General features: G+C 37.3%; 1 protein-coding gene across 1 annotated transcript in view; it reads right to left on the reverse strand.

Moving 5' to 3' along the window:
* The window catches only part of LOC127978780 (ephrin-A3-like), an 86338-nt gene that overhangs the window by 3240 nt on the left and 58517 nt on the right, over window positions 1-24581 (reverse strand). Inside the window, exons 2-4 of the mRNA XM_052583681.1 lie at window positions 8965-9266; window positions 3944-4009; window positions 2060-2131 (exon numbers count right to left, since the gene is read on the reverse strand). Of these exons, the coding sequence (XP_052439641.1) occupies window positions 2060-2131; window positions 3944-4009; window positions 8965-9266 (440 nt within the window). The remainder of the gene's footprint in view (window positions 1-2059; window positions 2132-3943; window positions 4010-8964; window positions 9267-24581) is intronic.

The following is a 24581-nucleotide window of genomic DNA, read 5'->3' on the forward strand; positions in this document are numbered from 1 at the left end:
AGGATGTGTTCCTGTATCAACATCTTTTGCTAGGTCTGGAACAACATTCCTGTCAAAAAAAAAATATAGATTTATATATATTTCTTTATTATATATACCCTAATTAGTTTTGCTGAAGGACACAGATTTGACGTTGGACAACAAGTGCTGATCCAACACTGTACCAGAACTGTTTAAAGTGCAAAAGCAAACAAAAATGTTCTAACTGTGAATCCAAGCCGCATTGTTTATTTTACACCTTTTACAGAATTTTTTACAATATGGTTTTATTTCTTATTTCAAACTTTCTCACAATTACTGCTTTTATGTTGTACTCTTGAGGTGGAAACCAATACCACATCGATAGTCTAATTGAGTAGCCAGTTGTCCTCATTTTTGTGCAAATCTTGTGATACTGCATACAAAAATGCTGGATGGACACCAATATGCTTTTTGTCCATTGTTTTTTAAACTTCTATGACCACATAACAATAAGCAAAATCAATAATGTGGCATGGGCTGCACAGGAAAATATGAAGCATTATTTGCCAGTGTAAAACCACAATTATTGGGCTCACAACAATGGTCAAAAGGGTGAAAAAAAAATAGACTAAAACCTGAGCGATCCATGGTCTGATTCCACACACTAGTACTGGCTAGGATTTCTAAACTGTCTAAAACTTCTGGGTTTTGGCTTTGTTTTGCTATTGTTTTCATACTTGCTGAAGGTAATGACTGAAAAGTCGTTTGAGAAATAGTGTGAAGTCTTTTTACATAATTGACCAATGGAGGTGTGCAAGAAGGTGGAATCTTCAGAGAACGATTAAAGCAATGCAAATACATGCATATATGGGGACTGTAGACAGCATATTAAAAAAAAACACATCTTGGAAAAAAAGGCTGTATGGTCCCCCGATCACTTGCCAATCATTTATAGGTATGTCTACAGCAGCCTTTTAGCCAAATAAAGAGGATAAAGCCACAAAAAAAAAAAAAAAAAAAATTCTTTATCTTTTAGCTGTTTCACCTTTTTGGCTGAAACTAGCACTCAACCTCTTTCCCTGTGACTTGGCAAGAAACATCAGGTCTCCTTGGTCTCTAAGGCAGTGTTAAACATTGGAAGTCTTTTGAGAATAGAATGATTATCCTTCACTTTTTTGACAACCGTAACCCTATCTTATCATTTCTGTTTCATTGAGTATAATCCCTGACTGGAACGCACTATATAATGTGTGCTCTGCACAGACTTAAGCAGAATGAATGTTTTAATGCAGAGTCAGTCAGCACAAATGATGGTATTATGGAGCTGTTGACAGAAAACAAAGTAAAACTTGCTTTCCAAGACTGCTACACATGCCATTTTTTTCTTTTAACAGGGTGGATGACCTGTCAGCAATGTGTGTGTTTTTTTTTTTAAATATATACGTTTTAGGAAAGTGAACATGATGACAGCTTTAGAAGCAGGAGGGTCTACCTACAAACAGAGGGTAATTTGTTCATGTGGTTTGTGTGTTTCATAAATGGATACAAGAATCAGTTTCCATTTTAATGGCCTGTGCACACACACACACACACACACACACACAGACATACTGCTAGAGTGCTTTTGGATGCCTAGGGCAGTGTAAAGTGCCAGCTATTTGTTTTGTTATGTGTTTTGTCAAGAGCATATGGGCGTTGAGCCAAGCTGTGCATCCTGCAGTGTGTCCGGATAATCCTTCCTGTGAAACTGATGTGAACTTGAGTTTCTGGGTATTTGCTAGACGTACATTTCAGATGCATTCATAATGGTCACTGAACATTTACAGCTCGATTTCTCAGAATAAATATAATATTTGAGGGAGGACGAGGAAAGGAAAAATTGAGAGAATGAATAAATGCATTCATTTTTTTGTTACTGATCATCCCCTGGTCACAGGACGTTATCTGGCCTAATGGTCATCCTGGCTTTTATGAGGAATTTCAGATGCTCACGAGGCAGATTAAAACACACATATTTCTGAGAGCAAATGAACAATTGTGTTAAATACTAAATGCCAATGTGTGTGCAGGTTTCACATGTTTGTGTGTGTTTACTTACCAATGTCATGTAGTTTGGGTGTGACAGTGTAGTCAGGTGGACTCTGGTTAGAGTCGTCATCTGCATTAGAGGCTGGAGTAGAGAAAACACATGATCTGAGTGTAGACAGTGGCCCCAAAGAATATTTGGACACTTGAGGCATTGTTCACCCCAAAATGAAAATCGTCTTAACATTTACTCAACCTCAGGCCATTCAAGATATACATGAGTTTGTGTCTTTATCAGAACAGATAAATGTAGCATTACATCACTTGCTCACCAATGGATCCTCTGCAGTGAATGGGTGCCGTCAGAATGAGTGTCCAAACAGCTGATAAAAACGTCACAATAATCCACAGGTAATCCACACAACTCCATCAACTAAACTTGTGAAACGAAAAGCTGCGTTTGTAATAAACAAATTCGTCATGAGATGTTTTTAAATTCAAACGAGTCATATTATTCGTAATATTCATTTCATGAGTCATTTCATCTGAATCAGGAGAGATATATGTACAAATCAATCATATTTAACATGTGAAAAATAGTCAAAAATCAGTTCTAAACAAATATGCCAGTGGGTTTTGTTGGTTTGAGAGCAAAAGGGGATGTACTATTTTCATTGGAAGAAGTTTTATTACAGATTACAGCCAGAAGAAATTGTTTAATAAGCCTCACTGATGGATTTGTTTATTTCAAACAAGCAAACTTCACCAGACATTAATTGATGGACGGGAATCATGTGGATTACTTGTGGATTATTGTGATGTTTTTATCAGCTGTTTGAACTCTCATTCTGATGGCACCCATTCACTACAAATGATCCATTGGTGAGCAAGTGACGTAATGCTAAACTTCCCCAAATCTGTTTCTATAAAGAGACTGTTCAGGTTACTCTTTATTTTAAGGTCCAATTTTCGCTATTAATTAAATATTAACAGTGACTTTTGACTTAATAAATTCCTAATTCCCTGCTTAGTAAGGTAGTTAGTAAATTTAGGTATTGGGTACATTTAGGGGTGTATTTTACAGTCATGCAGTGTGCTTTATAAGTATTAATAAATAGCCAGTGTGCAAGTATTATGCTTGATTATAAGCAACTAGGTCAGTGTGACTTGGTCCCTACAATAAAATGTTACCAATTATAATTTTTCGGTGAACAATTCTTTTAAATATGTATGAATGTCCTTGTGTTAAATAACAAAACAACAACAATAAAATCACGGTAAATTGCAGAAGCTCGAACAAGTGATGCATAAGCTCTGTATTTAGATAATAAATTACATACACTTTGAATTAAAAAAAGCTTGTCTTAGAAGTTTTTCTTTGTATTATAAATAAATAAATAAATACATTTATGAGAATTGTTGAATAGAGGGAATTAGGGCAAATATTTTCTAGCTTTATAGTATATTCTTATAATACTCTAAAAAAACAAAAAAACTTGCTTATTGCAAGGTGCATACATTTACTGCCTTAATATGGAGTTTACATTTTTAAACTGAATTCACATTTTCTCGCTATTCCATAATTATACACATAACTCATTCAAAATTGAAATGATAATACACGGTACAGTATGTAAACACAAAGTATTTACAAAAACATACACATATGTAACTGAGAATTATCAGTGATTAATGTACAGTAAATAAACTTGTGTTGTGATATTTGTTATGATATCAAAGAAAAAGAAAGCAAAGAGTAACAAGATGAACTGAAAGAGAGAGTAGCAGATGAGAGGAGCTCTCAACACATGGCTGTGATCAAAGAGGCCACAGAACGTGTTCAAGCATCAAGTTCTGAAAATAGTTTGCTCACACACAAACACACATTAAACCCATCATCATGACCTCCTCTTGTGGTTTGCCTGCTTTTTTTCTGCGTGTGTGTGATGTCGCTCACCTGTAGAACAGCAGACGAACACCCGCAGTCTTAAACAGCTGTGTCCGTGGTGATGGATTGGTGTAGCTGCAACAACACATGACAGCACAAACATTAACCTACTGCCACCTGCTGGATAATGACATGCACTGACATCACTTTTAGGATCTGAATGCAATACTAACTAACTACACAACCTCACGTTGTTCCAACTTGTTCAAGTTTCTTTCTTCTGTTAAACCCAGAAGAAGATATTTTGAAGAATTTTGTTAACCAAAAAGTTCCTGGTAGCCACAGACATCCATAGTATTTTTCCCTACTATGGAAGTCAATGGGTACCAGAAACTTGTTGGAACAACTTTGAGTGTAAATGATGACAAAATGAAGACAACTTGTGGGTAAATGATGGCAGAAATATTTTGTGACCATTTCTGTCCCTACTCAAGTTGTTAACTTGAATTAAACAAGTTTTTTTTGCTACTGTACCTTTAAATCTTCCTTACGTACGTAAATGAGCACAGAATAACTAACATAGCATATGAATAGAGTAGCAAACTGGTTTAAAGTGTCTCTACGCTTTATTTCAAAAGAGCAAAGCAAATGATACAGTCCCTTTAAGGTATCCAAGGTAAAGCTCCTTCTGCTGAGATAAAACACTAAATAAATAACATTGATCTAAACAGATACGGTGTACGTTTATTAAATTATCAATTTCCACAAGCTGCAGATACCATCTGTGATTTATGAATTGGCCCCAAATGAACTCCCCTGAGCTCAGACAAGGAAACGTTTCCTGTATTCAGGTTTATATACACATGGGCCACGTTATCATAGAAATGTTTGAGTGTGATACCATTTTTCACTACCAAATAGTTGTCATGCTATCGCTAATAACCTGCCTACAGACTGCACTAATGAAGACGACTATTAGCATTAGGTGGGACATGCATCAGAAAATCATCATTAGCAATGCTCTATTAACACTCGGTTTATAGCCTGCATTAAAAAAGTTTTCAATCAAAATGAGTGCGCCCTAATTGGTAGTGATTGACCCAAATGCCAGAAAGACTGATGATCGGTGGCTACTCATAACGCCCATATCCCGATAACAAGCTCCTCTGGATGACGAAGCCGTCCCTTTTTCACCAACAAAGTAGTTTTGAAAGCAAATGGACTGCTGTGAGAGATGCATTTGTGCCTGTCCTCGTGAGCTTTTTTTATTCTCAGTTGTGATTTGGTAAATGAATGAAACATGGTTGTTTGAAATAACTCGCCGCCTTGCTTCAAACCACTGCTTCGTAAAACAATAAAGCCTTTTAAAGACGATCACGGGGGTCACAAATTGTTTTCTTCACAAGTTTCTTTTGTTAACCACATCTGTATGACTTATCTGTAACCGTAAACATAATGACCCTCACGCAGAAAGTTCTCACTCCTTTTATTCCTAACTCAAAAAACTCCACGACAGGAAGTGCCATGATTGGCTCGGCACTACAATCGCCACATCATGAGGGAGGATCCTGCCAAGGCACTTCTGCTAACAATGTCCCCTTGAACAAAGCACTAAACCTCCATATGCTCAGCAGTATGCCTATCCCTGTGTAATAACCTTTTCTGTCAGTGGAGTTTAGATAAAGTAAGCTTATTGCAACCTGCAACTTGCCAGCTAAAGAACACTTTAAAGGATGATTATGTTAAATACTAGTTAAGCACTATGGACAGCATCTGTGGCATGTAATTTCGACTTGCACCTGAGTTTGTTGACAGAATTCCTTTTTTAATTGTGCAAACGTTTGCCCTAGATACTTCTACTGTTTGCTTGTTTTTACAAACTGAGGAGCAAGTGTGAAGTATTTTCTATAATAGTGTGCCACCAAATTTCCATCCACATACTCTTATGCAAATATCAGGGATGCTGCATAAAAAATTGTGAATAGAAGCATTAAGCATTCCTCTTTTCTTATATTTGCAGAATGTGCACACAAACATACTTTACAAACTTTTTAGTTAGAAAACAATCCTCATAAACATTTAACTGCACCCCAATTGCTGAATAAATTCCCCAACGTGTGTCAAAAATAAAAGAGACTTGAGTCATGTGACTTATTAATTTACTCACAGTTGGCTAGTATCACTTTCCAAAATGTTCTAGTATGCTGCTGTTTAAGGCATGAAGCATCTGCCTAAGATTGCTAGCAAAGATTAAATTCTACAATGTGTGATTTATGTTTTATAAAAAAAGAAAAAAGGGCTTCTGCAACGGCTCTAATTTACATTTCTATTTTGAGCAAATTTCCCCAAAATGGGGGATTTTTCTTCTCTTGAAGGCAATTTGAAAAGTTGCTTTACTTGCAAAACTTTTTAAAAAAAAAAAAAAAAAAAACTTGGTTACTTTCATATTTGGCTGGTCATGTGAATATACTAGCAGGGTTATTATTATATTTTATTAACTAACAGAAAAAAAAACTGAAATAGAATAAATGTTAATTGAAATTAAATCAAATATAAAAAAAAATGCTTTTGGTTACTTAATGTAACCTCGATTGCCGGATATAAGGGAACGGGTGTTATGTATGGGTAAACTCCTTTTTTTCCCCGTTCTGCTGAAGCCTGATTTGTTCAAGTTTGTGTAGCTGCACAAACCAATGGCGCTTCAACCTGCCAGAAGGGGTGGGACTGACCGCTATATAAGTCGGCCAGTAGCACCATCCATCAGATCAAATTGACTGAAGTGACGATCATCGATTTCATGCAGCTTGTACATGTCAAGTGACATAACGAGAGTGGACGTTCGAAAGGGAATGCTTTCAGTTACTTAACATAACCTCGGTTCCCTGAGATAAGGGAACGAGCATTATGTCACTTGGTATGGGAACGAATAAAATCACGCCAACAATACAAGCAACAATCACATGCTGCTACAATCACATGAGCCCAGTGTTAGAGCACTACTAAGGGCCCTAAGGGACTTGGGAATTATCTCGCCCCAAGCTTAGCAGAGGGCATGAGAAACCAATTCCCACACGGAAGGTTACACAGATGGAATCCACGCCTGCAGGGCGGGGATGTCTAAGTTATAGAATCTGTCAAAAGTGGATATGCCGCTGGACCACGCCCATGAGGAGGCCATTCCCCTTGTGGAGTGGGCTCTCACACCAATAGGACATTCCAATCCTTCTGATATGTAAGCACGAGCTATTGCATCAACAATCCAGAGAGACAGTCTTTGCTTGGTAACTGGCAGACCCTTCTGATGGCCTCCAAAGCAAACAAACAGTTGTTCAGACTGCCTGAACAGTTTAGAACATTCCACATAGACTCTCAGAGCCCTAACAGGGCAGAGAGTGTTCGGTCCCTGCTCGCGTCTGCAGAGGAAAGCGCACAGTCTGAGGGCGAGGAGGATTCAGTGTCCTCGTGCCTTCAGAAATGTAATGACCAAGTTGTTTCTGCCTATTGGTCCTGCTGATCGCCTGCGCTGTGGCCTTTGTAGCACGCAAAGCTATATCTTTTGCTGTATGCAGCTTCTCAAAAGCCTCCTGGTGCTCTTGGCCAGACTCGTCCAAAACACTTGAAGGATCACCACTGTATGCAGACTGTCCGGCTGCTGCATAAGCGCTGTGGGCGATGGCCGAGGTGGCCCTGTAGGGCATAGATTGATGCGCTGCATGGCCCTTTAAGCGGAGGGCAGATGGTGGGTTTGGCGTACCCTCTTTCGTCAGTTCCGTCAACAGTGGTGAGAGCTACTGCAGTCGAGGGGTTTACCTGTGCCGAATAGGGGCACCATGTCTTGGTAAGCTCATCGTTGACAGCTGGCAAGAACGGGGCTCAGCGCTGGTGAGAGGATTGCTGGGGGGACTCTGGCAGGAACCACTCATCCAGGTGGGCTCGTCCAGAACTGACCGCTTGAGACCCAGATCCTCCAAAGCCTTTGTGAGGACGTGGATAAGCTCCGTGTCTTGCTTTGGCTTCAGCACCTGAGGGGGAGAGGTTGCTTCGGGCTCCTCGTCGGAATTGCTCCATTCCTCCGTTTCTGATGCCGCCAATGACACAGAATTGTCGGCAGTGACATCGTCGATAATAATGTCCTCTTCTGAGGCGCTGAATGAGACCAGTCCGCTCGCAGTTGAAGAGGGGCGCTGGTCCTCACTCACTTGTGAAGCACAGTGGTGTGAGAGGTCGTTGGGAGGGTGGGGCATGCTGTTTTTTTTCCTAAGAAAGACAGGTGGGCCTGGCGGGGGGATTGCCTTGAAAAAACAAGGTGACCCGTGAGCGTAGATGAGAGAGACTCATGAGCCATCAGCGAGCGCAGACTCTTCATGGGCGTGGCTGAGGCAGGCGGCGTACTCGCTGTGTCCGTCTTCATTGTGCAAGAGCTCCTTGCATGAACTATACTCGCGATGCAACATTTGCAACAACGCACGCTGAAACTGCTCTTAGAAATTTGCTCTTTTGTTTTGGATGCCAGATGCCTGCAGAGATCGTTTACGTCACTGCCTCTGCTTCGTCCATGGCGGTGAGCAGAGCTGGAGCTTCAGCAGATCCGAAAAAAGGATTTGTCTCATACATAACGACAGTGAATGTTGGAAAGGGAACCACTTTACTTTCTTCAGTGAGTTGTCAAAGCAACATTAAGTTAATGCACTAAAATATCAATAACTGAAAAAAAGACAAAAACTCACTATAACTTTAATAAAAATTTAAATAAAAATGGAAAGTGCAAAAAAAATAAAAACGAATTCTAGTAATAGTATGTAAATGACACTAAAATAACAATGCATACCAACTTCCATGAGTTGCCCCACTTCATGTAAAATAAAACAGCTTTTATTACTGTAGGTAACTGATATGACTTGTTAATGTATATGATTTCAGACATTTAAAGAAAACTACTATTCATTTTCATAATAAACAGAACCTTAATAAATGAGTGAACTTTTTGAGGTTTGTGACCCTGATGCTCTGTTGATGAAACCTAAAAACTAAACATACAAAATAACAAACTGTAAAAAAAATAATAATGTTAGAAAGTGACAAATACTCACATATATAGTAGTACTCATGACCCACGTTGAATTCATAGCCCAGAGAGAAGGCGCTGTAACGCTGGAATTTCTCAGAGAACTTAATTGGCGTGTGGGGGGCGTGCGGCCGGTTGCACTCCCAGCGTTTGAAGCCCATCTGCGGGTCGCAGGTGCGATAGCCTCGGTAACTGACCATATAGAGAACATACTGCTCAGCCACACCACGCTCCAGCGCCCCCCGCTGACTCTGGTTGTAGTGTGGACAGTAGATGTCCAGGTAGTCATTAACACTGACTTGTACGGTGTAGCCCTCTCTCCGCAAGCTTAAAGAAAGAGAAAGGAAGGAAGGAAGGAAGGGGAAAAGAGAAACAAACAAAACATTATCATAAGAATACAGTGTTTTTTTCTATTCTAGTGGAATCAGTGTCATATTCTTTGGATTTTCTTATGGATAGGAAAAATTAAGAATAGTGGAAGATTTATGTCATTGACCTTTTTAAAACGTTTAAGTTCTGCTCAAATGGAAAAGCAGTTATATTTCAATGCTTTGTCACAGCACATTAAACCAGATCATTTTTCATGCTTAATGCGTGCGAGGCACCGATTAAACAACAGGGGGCAGTGTTTCATTTCACGGCGGCTCTGCTCATTTGATTCTCTTTGTCTCGCACAAGCTCACACAGAAAAACGTGCTAATACACACACTCGCGCTCTTCTAGGCCAGGTCCCACAGGAGATTATTATTCAATTACAAAACGAGGATCAGAAATGTCACCCACTCCTTCTCCGTTCCTCTTCAGCTAACCCCTTTCTCCTCGGTTTCTGTGTCTTTCTTCACACTTCCTTTCTCTCTTTTTTTTAAAACACTTTCTGTACTACTACACATGCTAGCTGTTTTTTCTTTTTTTGCTTTCTAAAATGCGCATTATTCACGTGTCCTCTTTATAGCTCTGCTCCTCCTCTTTTGCTCACCGTATCTGCTTTCTTTTTTCCTACAGCTTTTCCCCCCTCTTTTTTAATCAGTGTCTTTCTTAGCCTTTTATCAATACACAACAGATGGCAATCACATCCTTGATTAGGGCTTTCTCTCTCTCTTGCTCTCAAACACACAGACGGAATGAAAGATTTTTGTCATGCAGTGTGTTTTGGGGAGTGATGCTTCAAAGCTGCTATATTTAGGGAGAGGGAGCAGGCAAGGAGTGGAAAAGAGGAAGATAAAGGGAGAAGATGAAAGAGTGAGGAAAGATGAAATGAGAGTGTTGGAAAACAAAGGATGAGATGGGTACGGAGAGGCACAGATTTGGAACACTGATGTACTTGACACTCCTGAAGATGATGATGTTAAGATAGGTGTGTGTGTGTGTGTGTGTGTGTTGGTCAGGTTTTATCTACACTGCAGGGACCAAATGTCCCCAAAAGGGGAATAAAGACTAAAATGTCACAGTGTGAGCACCAGCCAATAGCTCCCATGAGGAAAATAAAGATATGAAAGTAATGTCCCAGGATGCATCTCATAGGGTTGGTTGATTGAATGTCTAGACAAAGACACTCAAATTTAGAAAAAAAAACCTCTTGATTTGTTGAACATCACGTAATTCCAAACCTTCATTTGTTATTTCATAGCTGCGATGACTTTATTATGATTCTAAAATGTGAGAAATTGCTATGGTAAAGATTGACTGGTAGTAAGCTAGGTTTGACCTAAGTTAAGTCTATTTTGCTAACTTACACTGAATTACACTTCTGTCAAATTCTCTGCCCTCTAATGTCATGTCATCAAACTCAAACACAAAAAAGACAGTGAGTTTTTCTGATCGGCCAAAAATGTTGGGTCATTCACCTGACTCGCCATTTTGCCAAGTCTAGAGCTGTTACAGAATTAAGTGTGATTTCTTGTTATCAGTACTATTTTCAGGTCATAGTACAACGATGTACATATATATATATTTTGCTTAGTTTTTTCCCGCCTGCTGTACTGAAACCATTCCGAATCATAACATCAAAACCATATAAAAATATCGTATCATATAAAAACAGAAGCATATGAGATGTCTGCAAAATCTGTATACTGGTCATTTTTCTTAAAGGTCCCATTTTTCGTGCTTTTTTGAAGCTTTGATTGTGGTTACAGTGTGCAATAAAACGTGTTCATTATGTGTTCAGTATTTTTCACACAATTCACCTATCTGTATACCGCTGTTTTCACTGTCATAAAAATGGGCTGATGACTTCCTTGTTCTATAAAGTCCCTCCTTCAGAAATACGTAACGAGCTCTGATTGTGCCAGCGGTTCCTGTGTTGTTATTCAACAGCAGCTGAGCTCGCGCTGCCCTCCTGGAAACGCGATTGGGCTAGCTTTGAGAAGCAAGTGGGCAGGATTTGTTTTGAAAACTGCTGGAGATGTACTTATAATCTCTGACGAGATGCGCATGAAAATCGCATTCGATTTTTTTGCACATCCCTAACATCTATTTAACAAAGCTAAACAGCATTGCCCTTTGTGTAATATGTTACAGAAACTTTTAAACGCACCAACTTAAAGATTTAAAAACACGTACCGGTTGTGGTCCATAAACAACGCCTCCTCCAGACAAAGAGGGAACCGCTCCATCTTCCAATAATAATCTTTAAACTGATTGAGATTGAAGAAGCTGTCCTCAGCAAAATAGCTGCACATAGTTTTACATGTGGATTATAATTTTCTTGAACCGAGTTAAACATAAATTGTAACCATTGATATCTAAGTACAGCGTCCATGAGAAGACCAAACAAAGGTGATTGTACTCCAAGATGAAAATAACAGCATTTCGATGACATGGCGACAAACACAAACGCAGCTCTTCCTTCTTCTCCGTCGGAGCGCAACAAGACCACGCCCCCTTTTTTGTGTATTCATGTGGGCGGAGGTTAGTCAAAAAACTGTTTTAGTGACGTCATTACTGCAGGAATTAGAGGGGTGTAGTCCAAATGGGTCATTTTTTGTAGGCGAATTCTGTTAAATCAAATATCTCGCTTGGCATTGAACTTTGAGCTTTAGAATTTTACAGATATTATTTCTACTCTAACAACAACATTACACACTAACTAAAGTTTAAATCACGAAGAATGGGACTTAAAACACGATTATTCTCTATGAAAACTGAAGCATTAAAAATTACAAAAAGCACCATAAAACTATCATAAAAAACGTTCGTATGAGTCAGTCTATTGTGTTGTTAGCAGTGAAGGGATGAGCGAGAAGAACTGGATCAGCCGATTCATTGAAAATAATAAATTTGAGTCACCACTTCTTTCAAAAACTCGCATGAACACTTACAGGAGAACCAAGAGAGATGCCAAGATTTCAATAGAACAACTTAAATTTGCCTGTACCTCACACAAAGCTATCATAAAACTTCAGAACACTTGCACCAGTCCACTTTTATGCTACTTTACCATCCATTTTGAAGCTTGAAAGCTTCAGTTCCCTGTAATTACATGAAAGAGCGACCAGCACAATTCTTTAAAACTGTTGTATCTTCTTCTTCTGTTGCATAGAAAAAAAAAAGTGTTCCAAATAGATTTGGAACAGCATGAAGGTTAGCAAATGACAGAATTTTTGGGTGAACTATCCATATGTGTGTGATTGTGCAGTTCCTGTAATAAAAATAACCTCATGTGCATTTTTATTTCTGAAGAAGTACAATACATTACAGTATCATTGTGTCTCACATCAGTGTGCGTTTATGCTCTTCAGTGTATGTACATGTTCTATAGGTGTTTATAAGTGTTACGCAACTGTATGTCTGTCCCATGACACCCACAGATGAGAGAGAGAGAGAAAGAGAGAGAGAGAGAGAGAGAGATGGAGCGCTCTCCAGGGATGTGCACATGTATTGAAGTGTGAAAACGGAGTAATGGTTTTCCCTCTTCATCTCTTTTCTCACTTTCCCATTCTGCTGTCTCATCATCATTCTCTTTTCAGTGGGAAGGGAAACCTTGTTAGTTAGAAGGCAAAGCGTGCGGGAGGGAGAGAATGGTGGTAGATGAGGAATAAAAGTGATAGATAGAAGCAAAGTATCCAGCTAATAATCATCTGAGGATACAATAAACAGCCGTCAGCATAAAAAGCTACAGGGCCAGAGCCTTCACACAAACTGCAAAAGAAAATCTTCAATATACACACTTTATTCATTGAGACACGTAACTGATATAATCAAGTGGCATGCCTTTTTTTTTTTTAATTGCTGGCCCTTTTATTTGCTATCTTTTTTTTTTTTTTTTTTTTACCTTCCATTGATTTCTGACATAATAAAATAAAATAATATTAAATTCCGGGTTATATTATTTTAACTCTTTTTTTTTTTTTTTTTTTTTTTTTACAGATACAGTACAATTTCAGAAGTAGAATATCAGAAAACTATAGGGAAGAAATATTTCTGGCTGAACTTCAATGTATCAAACGTACTGTTCAAACATTGCCCCTTATTGTTGATATTTATTACTATGCTGTCTGTCTGTTAAATTACACTGCTGTTCACTTGTCTGACAAACAAGTACCACATACTATTACATGCTATACAACTACCAATTACAGTACATACAAGCTTCATACAGCTGAATGATTAGCACCTTGCCAACCCTTAAAACTGCATTCGCCACATCTAACAGCCTTTTAACAGCTCTATTAAAGTTGATAACGCTCAGATATCCATCCCAAACTATTTCGTTTAGCCCACGCCAAGCTCCACACATCATTATATGTTTTTTATCACACAACTGCAGCTCTGTGCACAGTTTGCTTCAGAGCTTTAAACATTGCAAAAATGGTATCTGACGCAGTCTTGGCTGGCTATTACTGTGATGGATTCCCTGTAAAAGGTTAAAGCTATAACACAGAAAATTCACTCCCGGGGGCAATCCACGAATGATTCACATGGGTGGATAGAGAGACAGCGTGAGAGAGAAAGTGAGATAGAGAGAGAGAGAGGGAGATTCTCGAAGTATCTCCCGTACATTATCTTAAGAATCTAAAAAAAGACTTACATCTTCAGTGATAATGGTTGAAACTTGAGAACCGCATCGTTCTGCTAAAACGCTTTGGGTATAAAGCCCCACACTCTGTTCAAATTTGCTTTTAACTGCACCTAAATGTGTTTCTAAGTGTCGGTGTTCATACTTATAGCGATCTGCAGCTACAAAGTGACCATAAGTCATTCATTTTCAATGAGAGCTGGTGATTTGAGGGACCACAGCAATGTCAAATCAGTGTGGCTGAGCAGATCTGAGCTGTTTAACTATATGCAAATAAGTAGTGATGCAAGATGGTTACTACCAATGGTAAAAAAAATAAAAAATAAAAACAAAACAATAAAAACAACAACTTGTGACTACCAACTTATTTTTATTGCCTTTTATTTCCAAGTGAGAATTCTGTTGCATTTCATGCTTGATAGGTAAATAAGGTCAACAAAGAAATAAATTAATAATTTATTAAAATCTGTTTCCATTTAGATCACAAAACAATTTATAAAAATAATAGTGATAACAGAAAACAAATATTAGTATAAAAAAAATCAAAAATCAAACTTTTTTTGGTAAAAGACAAAACATTATATATAAATATGTAAATATATATAAATATATATAAGTATTAGTATAAAAAAAATTCTCGTTTTCTCGTAAAAACAAAACATTATCATAAATGTTTTAAATAACACTAAGCATCGTTATGATTATTATTACTATTAAAAACAATATTTGTTTATCTGTATTAGAAATGTCCATGTGCTGTCTTTCCCAGTATAATGAAGCCTAGAAGATGCCTTGAAGCATATACAGTAACTTGAGTTTGATTCATATTCATTTGGTTTATGAAACGATATCATTATGCACTGCTGCACATGTATAAATGGCATAAACATGTTTTGCCCTCCGGTCTGTTAAGTTTTGGAAGCATTTGTTGTTCAAACGAAAAAAAAAACATCTTGACATCTGATAAAATAAAAATAAAAATATATCAAATATTTACAGCAATACATCCTATTTGTTAGGACTATCAATAATACAGCGACCTCACAACAAAGTCACTGTCATTGCCGAATGGCCCTTTTTTTTTCATATGAACTCAATGATTTTTCTCAGAACACTGTCAGATGATTGCAACATCAAGGACATTCTTTTATTCTGTGTGAACAATGCTCTTCTTCAGCAGGTTAAAGAATCTCTGTTGCCACTCTATCTAGACTGCATTCACACATTATTCAGAAGACAGGGCTTTAGAAAACTGAAATAGAGGCTCATATTGGCCACTTAAGTAAGTGAATAAGTACAGTTTCCCGATAAAACCACCCACACTGAAAGTGTATGAGTATGTGACCTTTTCAGGGTTGTTTGTGTGGACGATAGTTCGGGTTTCTAACCTCGACACGTTTCGTTTTAAAGAAATGGTTACAGAGCTTTTCACAGAGGCCATGGAAATACACCTCTACCACCCTCAACCTCTTCACTTTTTTTCCTCTTAGTGAGATCTAGAAAGATCTGCGTGCTTTCAATAGGATGCATTTCACTTCATATCCAGCTGATTTGATATCTTGTATTTATTTTGAAAAAGGACCTAAAGCATCTTACACTGAACGGTGGATTTGTATGAAAAATAGGAAAATAAATCTTGCATAAGAACATACTGTATAAATAAGTGACAAACATCTCATGCACACATAAATCAATATAATACCAGTTCTTGTAGACTAGAGATGTCATTATGAGAACAATTACATGCTAATCAATTGTATCAAACATTTATAAGTTTGTAAATTATTCATGCTTGAGAGACGTCTCATCCCCAGCTGAGCTCTTACAGTAGCGCACATACACGCGTCGCTCTCCAAGAGCTTTATTTGGCAGACAAATTACAGTAGACCCACTTGTGTCTGTTCAAAGAGCATAGAGTGAGCAGCACTGTCTTTGAAGTGAACAATGCGATGGGGAGCCGCCACTCTCTTCAGGAAGTCTGACACACGGAGGTGTTAGCTCTACCTCTCCTCTTCTAGAGTGAGAGACGAGGTGATGGAGAGACTGTCTGATTCAGATGTTAAAGAAAAGGCATTATGATGATGCTAACCTCTGCACCCTGAACAATGTGATTTTCTAGGGGTGCACTATTATTAAAATATTATTTTCATGCTATGGCATATAACTGCTGATACGGCTGATTGTATGCTTAAATTCTATACTATTTTGGAACGTTATATCGGAATGTTATCGGAGTCAGTCGATAAAGGATTAAAATGTAAACATCAGCATCAGCCGATTTAAAAAATATTTCGCCGATATGCCTTGCCGATATGACAAATAACTCACATGTGCTCTCAGTAAGCAAACAATAAGATCACGTCAGCAGTGTGTGTAATGTATACAAATAAAAATAACTTTAATAATGTTTATTAGTTCTAACAAGCTTTTTTTTTTTTGCTCAAAACTAACCGAAATTACAAATAATTTGTTTATAATTTCTGCAAAGGAGAGACTTTTTGTTTTAAAACAAAAGGAAATAACTATCGGTATCGGCATCTGTTATCGGCAAAATGATGTACAAATATTGGCCTATCGGATAAAATCTATTATTGTGCATCTCTATTAAAAATAAAACACTAAAAACTAAAATCTATGATTTTAAATGCTACAAGGCATTACAACATTATAATGTAAAGTATGAAAATTAGATATTAATTCTGAAACTTGCTCAGAATTAATTTGCTAGTATTTTTTTTAAATGTACCTATTTACAGATTTAAAGACCAAGCATTATATGCATTTAATTAGCCAGCATATTTAAATGGCCAAATACTGACAGATATACCCAATATAGACCAAAAATCACAACCAAAACCTTAATATTAGCTAATAACCATTATCATATCAATATATGGTGCACCCATAGTGAATGTCAGAGTCACATAGGAAAGTGTTAGTCATATTTTACTCAAAAAGAAAATGAATTCCCATATAAATAAAAAAATAAATTAATTAATTAATTAATTAAACAGGGAAATTAAGAAAATTACAAAAGACAATATAATCTGATGATCTGGATTCATTTTTGTGAGATTCTACAGAAAATAAAATAAATTGTTGAATTTCATACTCATTTAGAGTTGCAAAGGGGTGGAACATTTCCTGGGATATACCAAAAAAATCTAAATTTGCTGGAAATGTTCCACCTTATTCCAACCCTATACTCGTTTCATAGTGAGCGACATGTCCTCATAAAATATTAGGCCTTGGTGATCACATTGGAGAAGAAGATTTGAACCTGATCTATTCCCCTCTAAAAATCTTCCCTATATCTGCACCTCTTTAAATCAGTAAGTGGTAGAAACCCAAAAACCTGTTTATAAATTCAGCTTAATTATGCTAGCGGCACACAAATTACACACTTGACCTTTTAGAGAGTGTTTAAAACTACAGATTAACATGATTTAAACTAATTCAAAGTAATTCGCACATATCTAATGTGCTTAAATGTCTTTGTTCATGCACGCACACACACACACACATAACCGCTCTTCCACGAATGGGTGCATCATTGTAAAGCCTCTATCCCCCATGAATATTTGATTGTATCATAAAAATAACCAACCTTTTAAAATAACTGTTCAAACACCCCTGAGCTAGAGCAGCCAACCAGAAAGCTTGTGTAATTATTTACACTTTGTACACAATAACAAAGGCGCATGCGTGTGTGCGCGCACACACACGGATCTGATGGCGCTGTGGTGCGAGTCTGATGTAGCCGGAGCGTTAGTGCATGAGGTGCAGGACACAGCGGCTGCCGCTGCACCAAATAAATTAAAAATTTACAACAATCTCCGACACACTCTCTCTCTCTCTCTTTCTGTCTGTCGTCACCTCCCTCTCTCTCAGCACTGAAGAGAATATACAGCTAACTTATATAACTCCCATTACATCAGACTGTCTCCCAAAGGCATTCTGGGAATAGAGGTGGGATCTGTCTGCTGGAAAGATGGTGCTATCAGGTTCACATCAAATAAGGCCCCCATCAGAAGGTCAGTGTCCTTCATCAAGTGAGCGGAGAGTGGGAGAGGCTATTTGTCTTAATGGCTCTTCAGAGGTACGAAATGTCAGAGGGTGCAACTGTTCCTCTTAGTTCCCTGCTAAACTGGTAATGGTGCTGTAAATTAGCCAGGGTTTGAAAGCTAGACACCTACAACTTTGAAATTACGGGGTGTTTTTGGCTAGTTTGTAACTAGGACGGCTGGAGATGCGAGGCTTCTGAAGACCTTGTGAAATCAAGTGAGAGCTCCGTAGCTTGATTGCAATGTTGGAGTTAAATGCGAATCCTGTCTTATTATTGCAGATTTCTTTGGACGTATTGGGACGCCATCCAGGGATGCTTTGTTTTACATATCCCTGAGGATACATTTGCTCTCTCTGTATGCTAACGAAGCTGTGGCATAACTAGGTTTCATGCCAAAAGTTAAGTGTGTGTTAGAAAATACCATGGAGAGACAAATGCGGTTAGCGTGTGTGCTTTAGATGTAAAAGATTAAGTTTAGATTTAGAGTTTAGAAATTAACTTTATTTCTCGTAACTGCACCCGTATATCTCACATAAGCAATGCCATTTCTCATAATTAAGACATTCCCACAGTTTTAACTATATATCTCATGATGTGACTGTACTGTATATGCAATTATTTATTAATCATTAAAATTAATTACTTACACACTACCATTCAAAGTTTGAAGTCAGTAAGATTTTTTTTTAATGCATTTATTTCATATTTTTATGGAAAGTGCTACATTTTTTTCAGGATTCTCTGATGAATAAAAATTGAATTTATTTGAAAAAAAAAATAATAATAATAATAATAATAATAATAATAATAATAATAATAATAATATATATATATATATATATATATATATATATATATATATATATATATATATATATATATATATATATAGTAAAAATGTAACTTTTTTCAAATTAATTTAATGCTTACTTGGTGAATTAAAATAATAATTTATTAAAAAACAGTAGTTTATATATATATATTTTTTACTTCACAATTGCAACTTTATTTATTTTAAATGTAATTAAATTGTAGTTGTGCCTGGTTCTCTAAATTTACCTCATATCTAGAAATTATGACTTTATATCTCATAACTACAGTTTTCTTCCTGCAACTTGATAGCCTATAACTTTTCTCTAAATTCTACCTATATATGTATATATCTTACACAATGTGACTTTACTTCATATTTTAAGCTCTCACAATCACTATTATTCTATTTAGTTTTTTTTCTTCTCTACAGTCAAAAAAGTGACAAGATTTTAGAATAAAACCCTTCTGCAAGAATTTGCATTTGAAATGCAAGCCTCATTTCTGCGAGAACAAAACTGAAGAAGCAAAAGCAAACAGAAGACTGGCGAAATCCCTTTGAATCACATTTGTGATGATTAATGTAACATACTGCTTTCCTGTGTCGATGTGTGTGAGTGGGAGCCGACAGTGAATCCTTGTCTGGTGTGTTGTCATCCACCCACACCCTAAGGGGAACCTCAGGGGCCGGAGCATTAGTTGCCAGGAGCATTAGCGCCAGGATTTCACAATGAATCAAGCTACTAAACCATAAATGGCCCATAAATTCAGCGACTACTGAATGTAAACCTCGTCGCTCACATGGGCCGTTATATACGGGCAGCTGCTGCAATGCGCATTATGTTTGTTTGCTCGTGGCAAATGACTGCCGCCCCCTGAGCGCATACGTTCACATCAAACAGCAGCCACTGTGCTCGCTGGGCATTTGGGATATATTTTGATGACAATTACAGTTTGAGAAAGCACGCGTGCACCTGTGTGTATAGACATTTATATATACACATACCCTAGGATCCAGCAAATGGGTTATTAGTTCAGGAGCCAATAGAAACCCCAAAGCAATTTGTGTTCAGTCTCTGCCCAAGGGCTAATCAGCAAGTAACTCCAGTAGCATAAGCCTTGCTAGAGACCCTCCAGAAGCACACGAGCGGTTCCTGCCTGTTTGAGTGAAGCATCGCGAGCCACAGGGTTATAATCACACGGGTGACACTCCACACACGAACACATGTAATCTGGGTGCTTTGTGTTTGGGTGGCTACTTCTGAAGCACTATATCAGGCAGGAAGACATAAATCAAGGTGCTAGTGGGTTGTTGAGTTAGTGTTGTGCTGGGCTTGGTGTCTTCGTAAAAAAAAAACTCATCTGTCTACTCAGCTCCACTGTCGGGATCTTGCTTTCTGTGTCTGTGTAAGTCTAACATCATCTGCTTGGATTTACAGAAATTGTTTCCTCAAAATAAGCATTCTGTCATCATTTACTCAAACTGTATGACTTTTGTTCTTTTGTGGAAAGTCAAAGGCAGCAGACAAGGGAAAACATATTCGTGTTCACAGAAGTCAAGTCATACAGGTTTGGAACCACATGAGAGCGAGTGACAATGTTAATTTTTGGGTGAACTGTCCCTTTAAGAAAATACAGGTATATTAGATGTGTTCATTACTTAATGCCACAGTACTAACTATAAATACACTAAGAAATTAAAAAAAGAAGAATGTTATAGATTTTTAGATGCGTTGCACAAATCCACTTTCTGCCAGTTTCTTTGTTTTCCCTGCCACAGCTGTTTCTTCCCCCTTTTCACTTCTGCACAAAAGAACAAATGATAATCCTCACATATGCTACACAAACACACACACACAATGTGTGAAAGCATCGTTAGCTCATCTAATCAGTGTTAATTACTCTACTTACCAACAGTCCCACCTGTCAAACAATAGTCTTGTTCAAAAACCTACTGAGCTGCCTACCTAGACAACATCATAGTGCTCACGACGTAAAAGCTGTTCCAAATGCCTTTACAATAGCATCAAGACAGTGGTGCTCAACTGCTTTTGACTTCCAAAATGTTCAATTATGGCTTTTGGGTGTCAGGTTCAGTTCCTTTCCTCATTTGGTATGATCACGTTGTCTCTACTGTACTGCGTGAAAAAAATGCAGAAATATTTTAAAAATGCAAATAAACTTAAAATAATAATAATAATAAATTGTTCTTCAGGCTTTACAATATTTTATAGATTACATTGGTTCCACTAATATACCTGTTGCTGTTTTGACTGGTCATAACCCACTCACTGTTTTGTCCAATATGTACAACATGAACCAGTGTCCCATAACCTAGAGATTTTTCAAATGAAAGGTGCAAAAAGCATTGTGACTGATGCCCTTTCTTGAGATTATTTAGCATTCTTTTTTTCTTTTAAGTACTATATTTCCTTTTCATGATATACTGTATATATATATATATATATATATATATATATATATATATATATATATATATATATATATATATATAATTTACATATAATTAAAATAAATATAATATAATTGAAATAAATGTATAGTGTAAATTAATATATAGTATATTTTAATGGCACTGGACCAAAAAAAACAATCATACTGTAAGTAGCATGAGTATATTTATAGCAATAGTCAAAAATACATTCTATAAGTATACATTTTCTTTTTTGCCAGAAATCATTAGGATATCAAGTAAAGATCATGTTCCATGAAAATGTTTTGTAAATTTCCTACCTTAAATATATTTAAACGTTGATTAGTAATATGCTTTGCTGAGAACTTCATTTGGACAACTTTAAAAGTAATTTTCTCATAATTTATTTTTTTGCACCCTCAGATTCCAGATTTTCAAATAGTTTTGTCTCATCCCAAATATTGTCCAATCCTAACAAACCATAAATCAATGGAAAGCTTTAAGATAATGTATAAAAATACATCTTATGACTGGTTTTTGTGGTCCAGGGTCAAACACAAACACATTTGTATTGGCCAGAATGTAATGCAGCATGTTCTTGTCCATTCTTGAAAGATGAAAAAATCCAAAAATGCATTGCAAGTATAATGGAAAAAAAATATTTGTAAATGTGCAAAGTGAATGTAAAATACTACTACTTCAACTATTACTACTACTACTAACAAATTAATTAATTAAATAAATATCAAAACTATGACAAAAAAATTGATTTTCACTCCCAGTGGCGTAGCCACGGGTGTGCCAGGGTGTGCCGGTGCCACCCACAGTGGCAGCTGGCACACCTAAAAATAGATGCAGAATTATTTTTTATAGTCTCAATAAAAAATGTTTACTAAACTTGGGCTATTGTTGTTTAATTAGAAAATATACATATTTTTAAATCAATCCTTTCACGCGTAAATTACAAATATTTTAACTGACCCCTTGTTTCCATAGCGACGCATCATGATTGTCACGTGACACACTGCAGCCACTAACACAGTGATCCTCAAATCTGGCTCGCGAGATCCACTTTCCTGCAGAGTTTAGCTCCGACTCCAATTAAACACACCTGCCTGTGATTTTCTAATGATCCTTAAGACACTGATTAGCAAACTCATGCGTGTTTGATCAGGGTTAGAACTAAACTTCGCAGGAAAGTGGCTCTCGCGAGCCAGATTTGAGGATCACTGCCAGATGTATCGGTATTCGTTTTATTTAGTTTTTCATTTTTTATTAAAATATATACACAAACTTGCTTACCATGTCAACTATCTGATATTCCGATTCTTTGTTTAAAAACCTTTATAAATTATCTTGATCTATAACGAGATGAGCGCTGCAGTTCAGAGTCCTGTCAGCCGTATTTAACGTAGCCTACAGCACTTGAATTCCCGAAGTACATGAAAGTAAGTAGCTGTTGAACTGGACGAAGAATAAAGTAAACTTTATTGTTCTGCTATGTGTGTCTGATTTATGAATAAAACGCGTCGCCAAATTACATTTGATTAGATTTAGCTTTCATAAACATCAGTGTGTATTTTACAAACTACCAATGTATTGTTTTACTGTGATTATGTATATTTAAATGTATGAAACCTAAAATAAACATTATGTGGTTGAAAACACTGCATATTAATTATGACAAGGGCTGAGCGCGTCTGTCTCTGGCTCAAGCAAAAAACCTTGGCTTGATGGACAGCCGGACACAAGGCCTTAACGTTACACCTGATGAGGATGTTTCTCCCTCCCCAGGCCCAACATCAACAGACAGTGTTTTGCCAGATTGGAAATGTCCAAGTATTGTACCAGAAGTTCAAAATTATCGTATAAGCAAGAAAATTATTACATTTAACAATTAACTACATTTTGACACAACCTACAAATTACCACTAGGAGTATGGTTGGACGGAAGCAGTGCGACAAAAATACCATCCCATAATTTTGCACAGTAGTCTGACAATAAATGTGGCACACCCAGATTTTCATATGCACACCCAGAGTCTCTTTTCTGGCTACGCTACTGTTCACTCCACATTTATGTTTATAAGACTATCATGTTGTTAGCTAAAGCTACTGTATACCAGCATTCAACTAATATCAAACAAATGGAATAAACAGTGAGTCAAGTCTGTGAGGCTATTTGTGTGCTGACTTGCTGCCTATGTAGAGCGTTCCAATTCAGTCACTTATGAGCAGGCCCTTATGGAATCTAAACACAGAACTCAGCAGAAATAGAACAGCCATTTGTTTACGCAATGGAATATTTAGTATAATTATGCTATACCTTTGACTGCTGATAAGAATGAAGTGAAACTGGCTTCATTTAACATTTTAACATGATAAAATCCCATTTTCTCAAGAATAAAAAAAATCTGAAAATTCCGACTACTTATGAGATTTCATTTTAGTTGGATGCTTCCCTAAAAGACAGCTGCCTATGTACTGTAGATAGTAGACTGCAAGGAAGCTCACTAGGGTTTGGAACACAGCTAATGAGAGAGTTAAAAAAGAATCATTCTGTGAGAGATGTGTTGTTTTTGTCTCTGGCTACACTGATATAAACATAGGTGTTTGTTCCAGCCACAGGAAGCTGTTTTTTATTTTTTAAGTGTTTGTATATGTCTGTGAGTTGGCATGCAGGTTAACCTTTCTCGTTCTCTCACTTTGTGTGTGTGTGTGTGTGTGTGTGTGTGTGTGTAAGCCTGCAGTCGACACTCAATCTGTGGGACCTGCAGAATGTGAAATAGTCATCTAAAAATACCCAGACTGCCCATTGTGCACTGAGGCTACTAAGGTTTGATGTGCCTAATCTCCCTTTCCTAACTCTGCTATACTGTTTCTCAAAGAGAGAGATAGAGAGAGAGGCGCTGACCTGGCCCAACACAGCCATCTCATTACACCAGGGAAAACGGGACACAGCGGAGGGACAGGGTGAGGGAGAGAAAGTGACAAAGAGAGATACAAGAACACATGGAAACAGCAGCTAGGAAAAGACAGAAGGGGGAAGATGAAGGGATTCAGGGATAAGCCCAGGGATGGATGGAAATGAGGAATGAGGGAAAAAAAAGAGCTGTGTGTGTCCAGATATGGACAACATGGAAGGAAAAGTGAAGAAAAAGAAGGAAAGTGAAAGATAAAGGTCCTATTTAGACATGAATACTGTTTAAACACAGCAGAGCTGCAGGAACAGGAAAGAGGATTTCTGAAAAGGTTCATTTTATTAAACATATAACGCAAAGAATGTATACATTTATTAGTACTGTAGTTCCAGAT

This window comes from Carassius gibelio, chromosome B19, assembly GCF_023724105.1.
Source record: "Carassius gibelio isolate Cgi1373 ecotype wild population from Czech Republic chromosome B19, carGib1.2-hapl.c, whole genome shotgun sequence".
NCBI lineage: Eukaryota > Metazoa > Chordata > Actinopteri > Cypriniformes > Cyprinidae > Carassius > Carassius gibelio.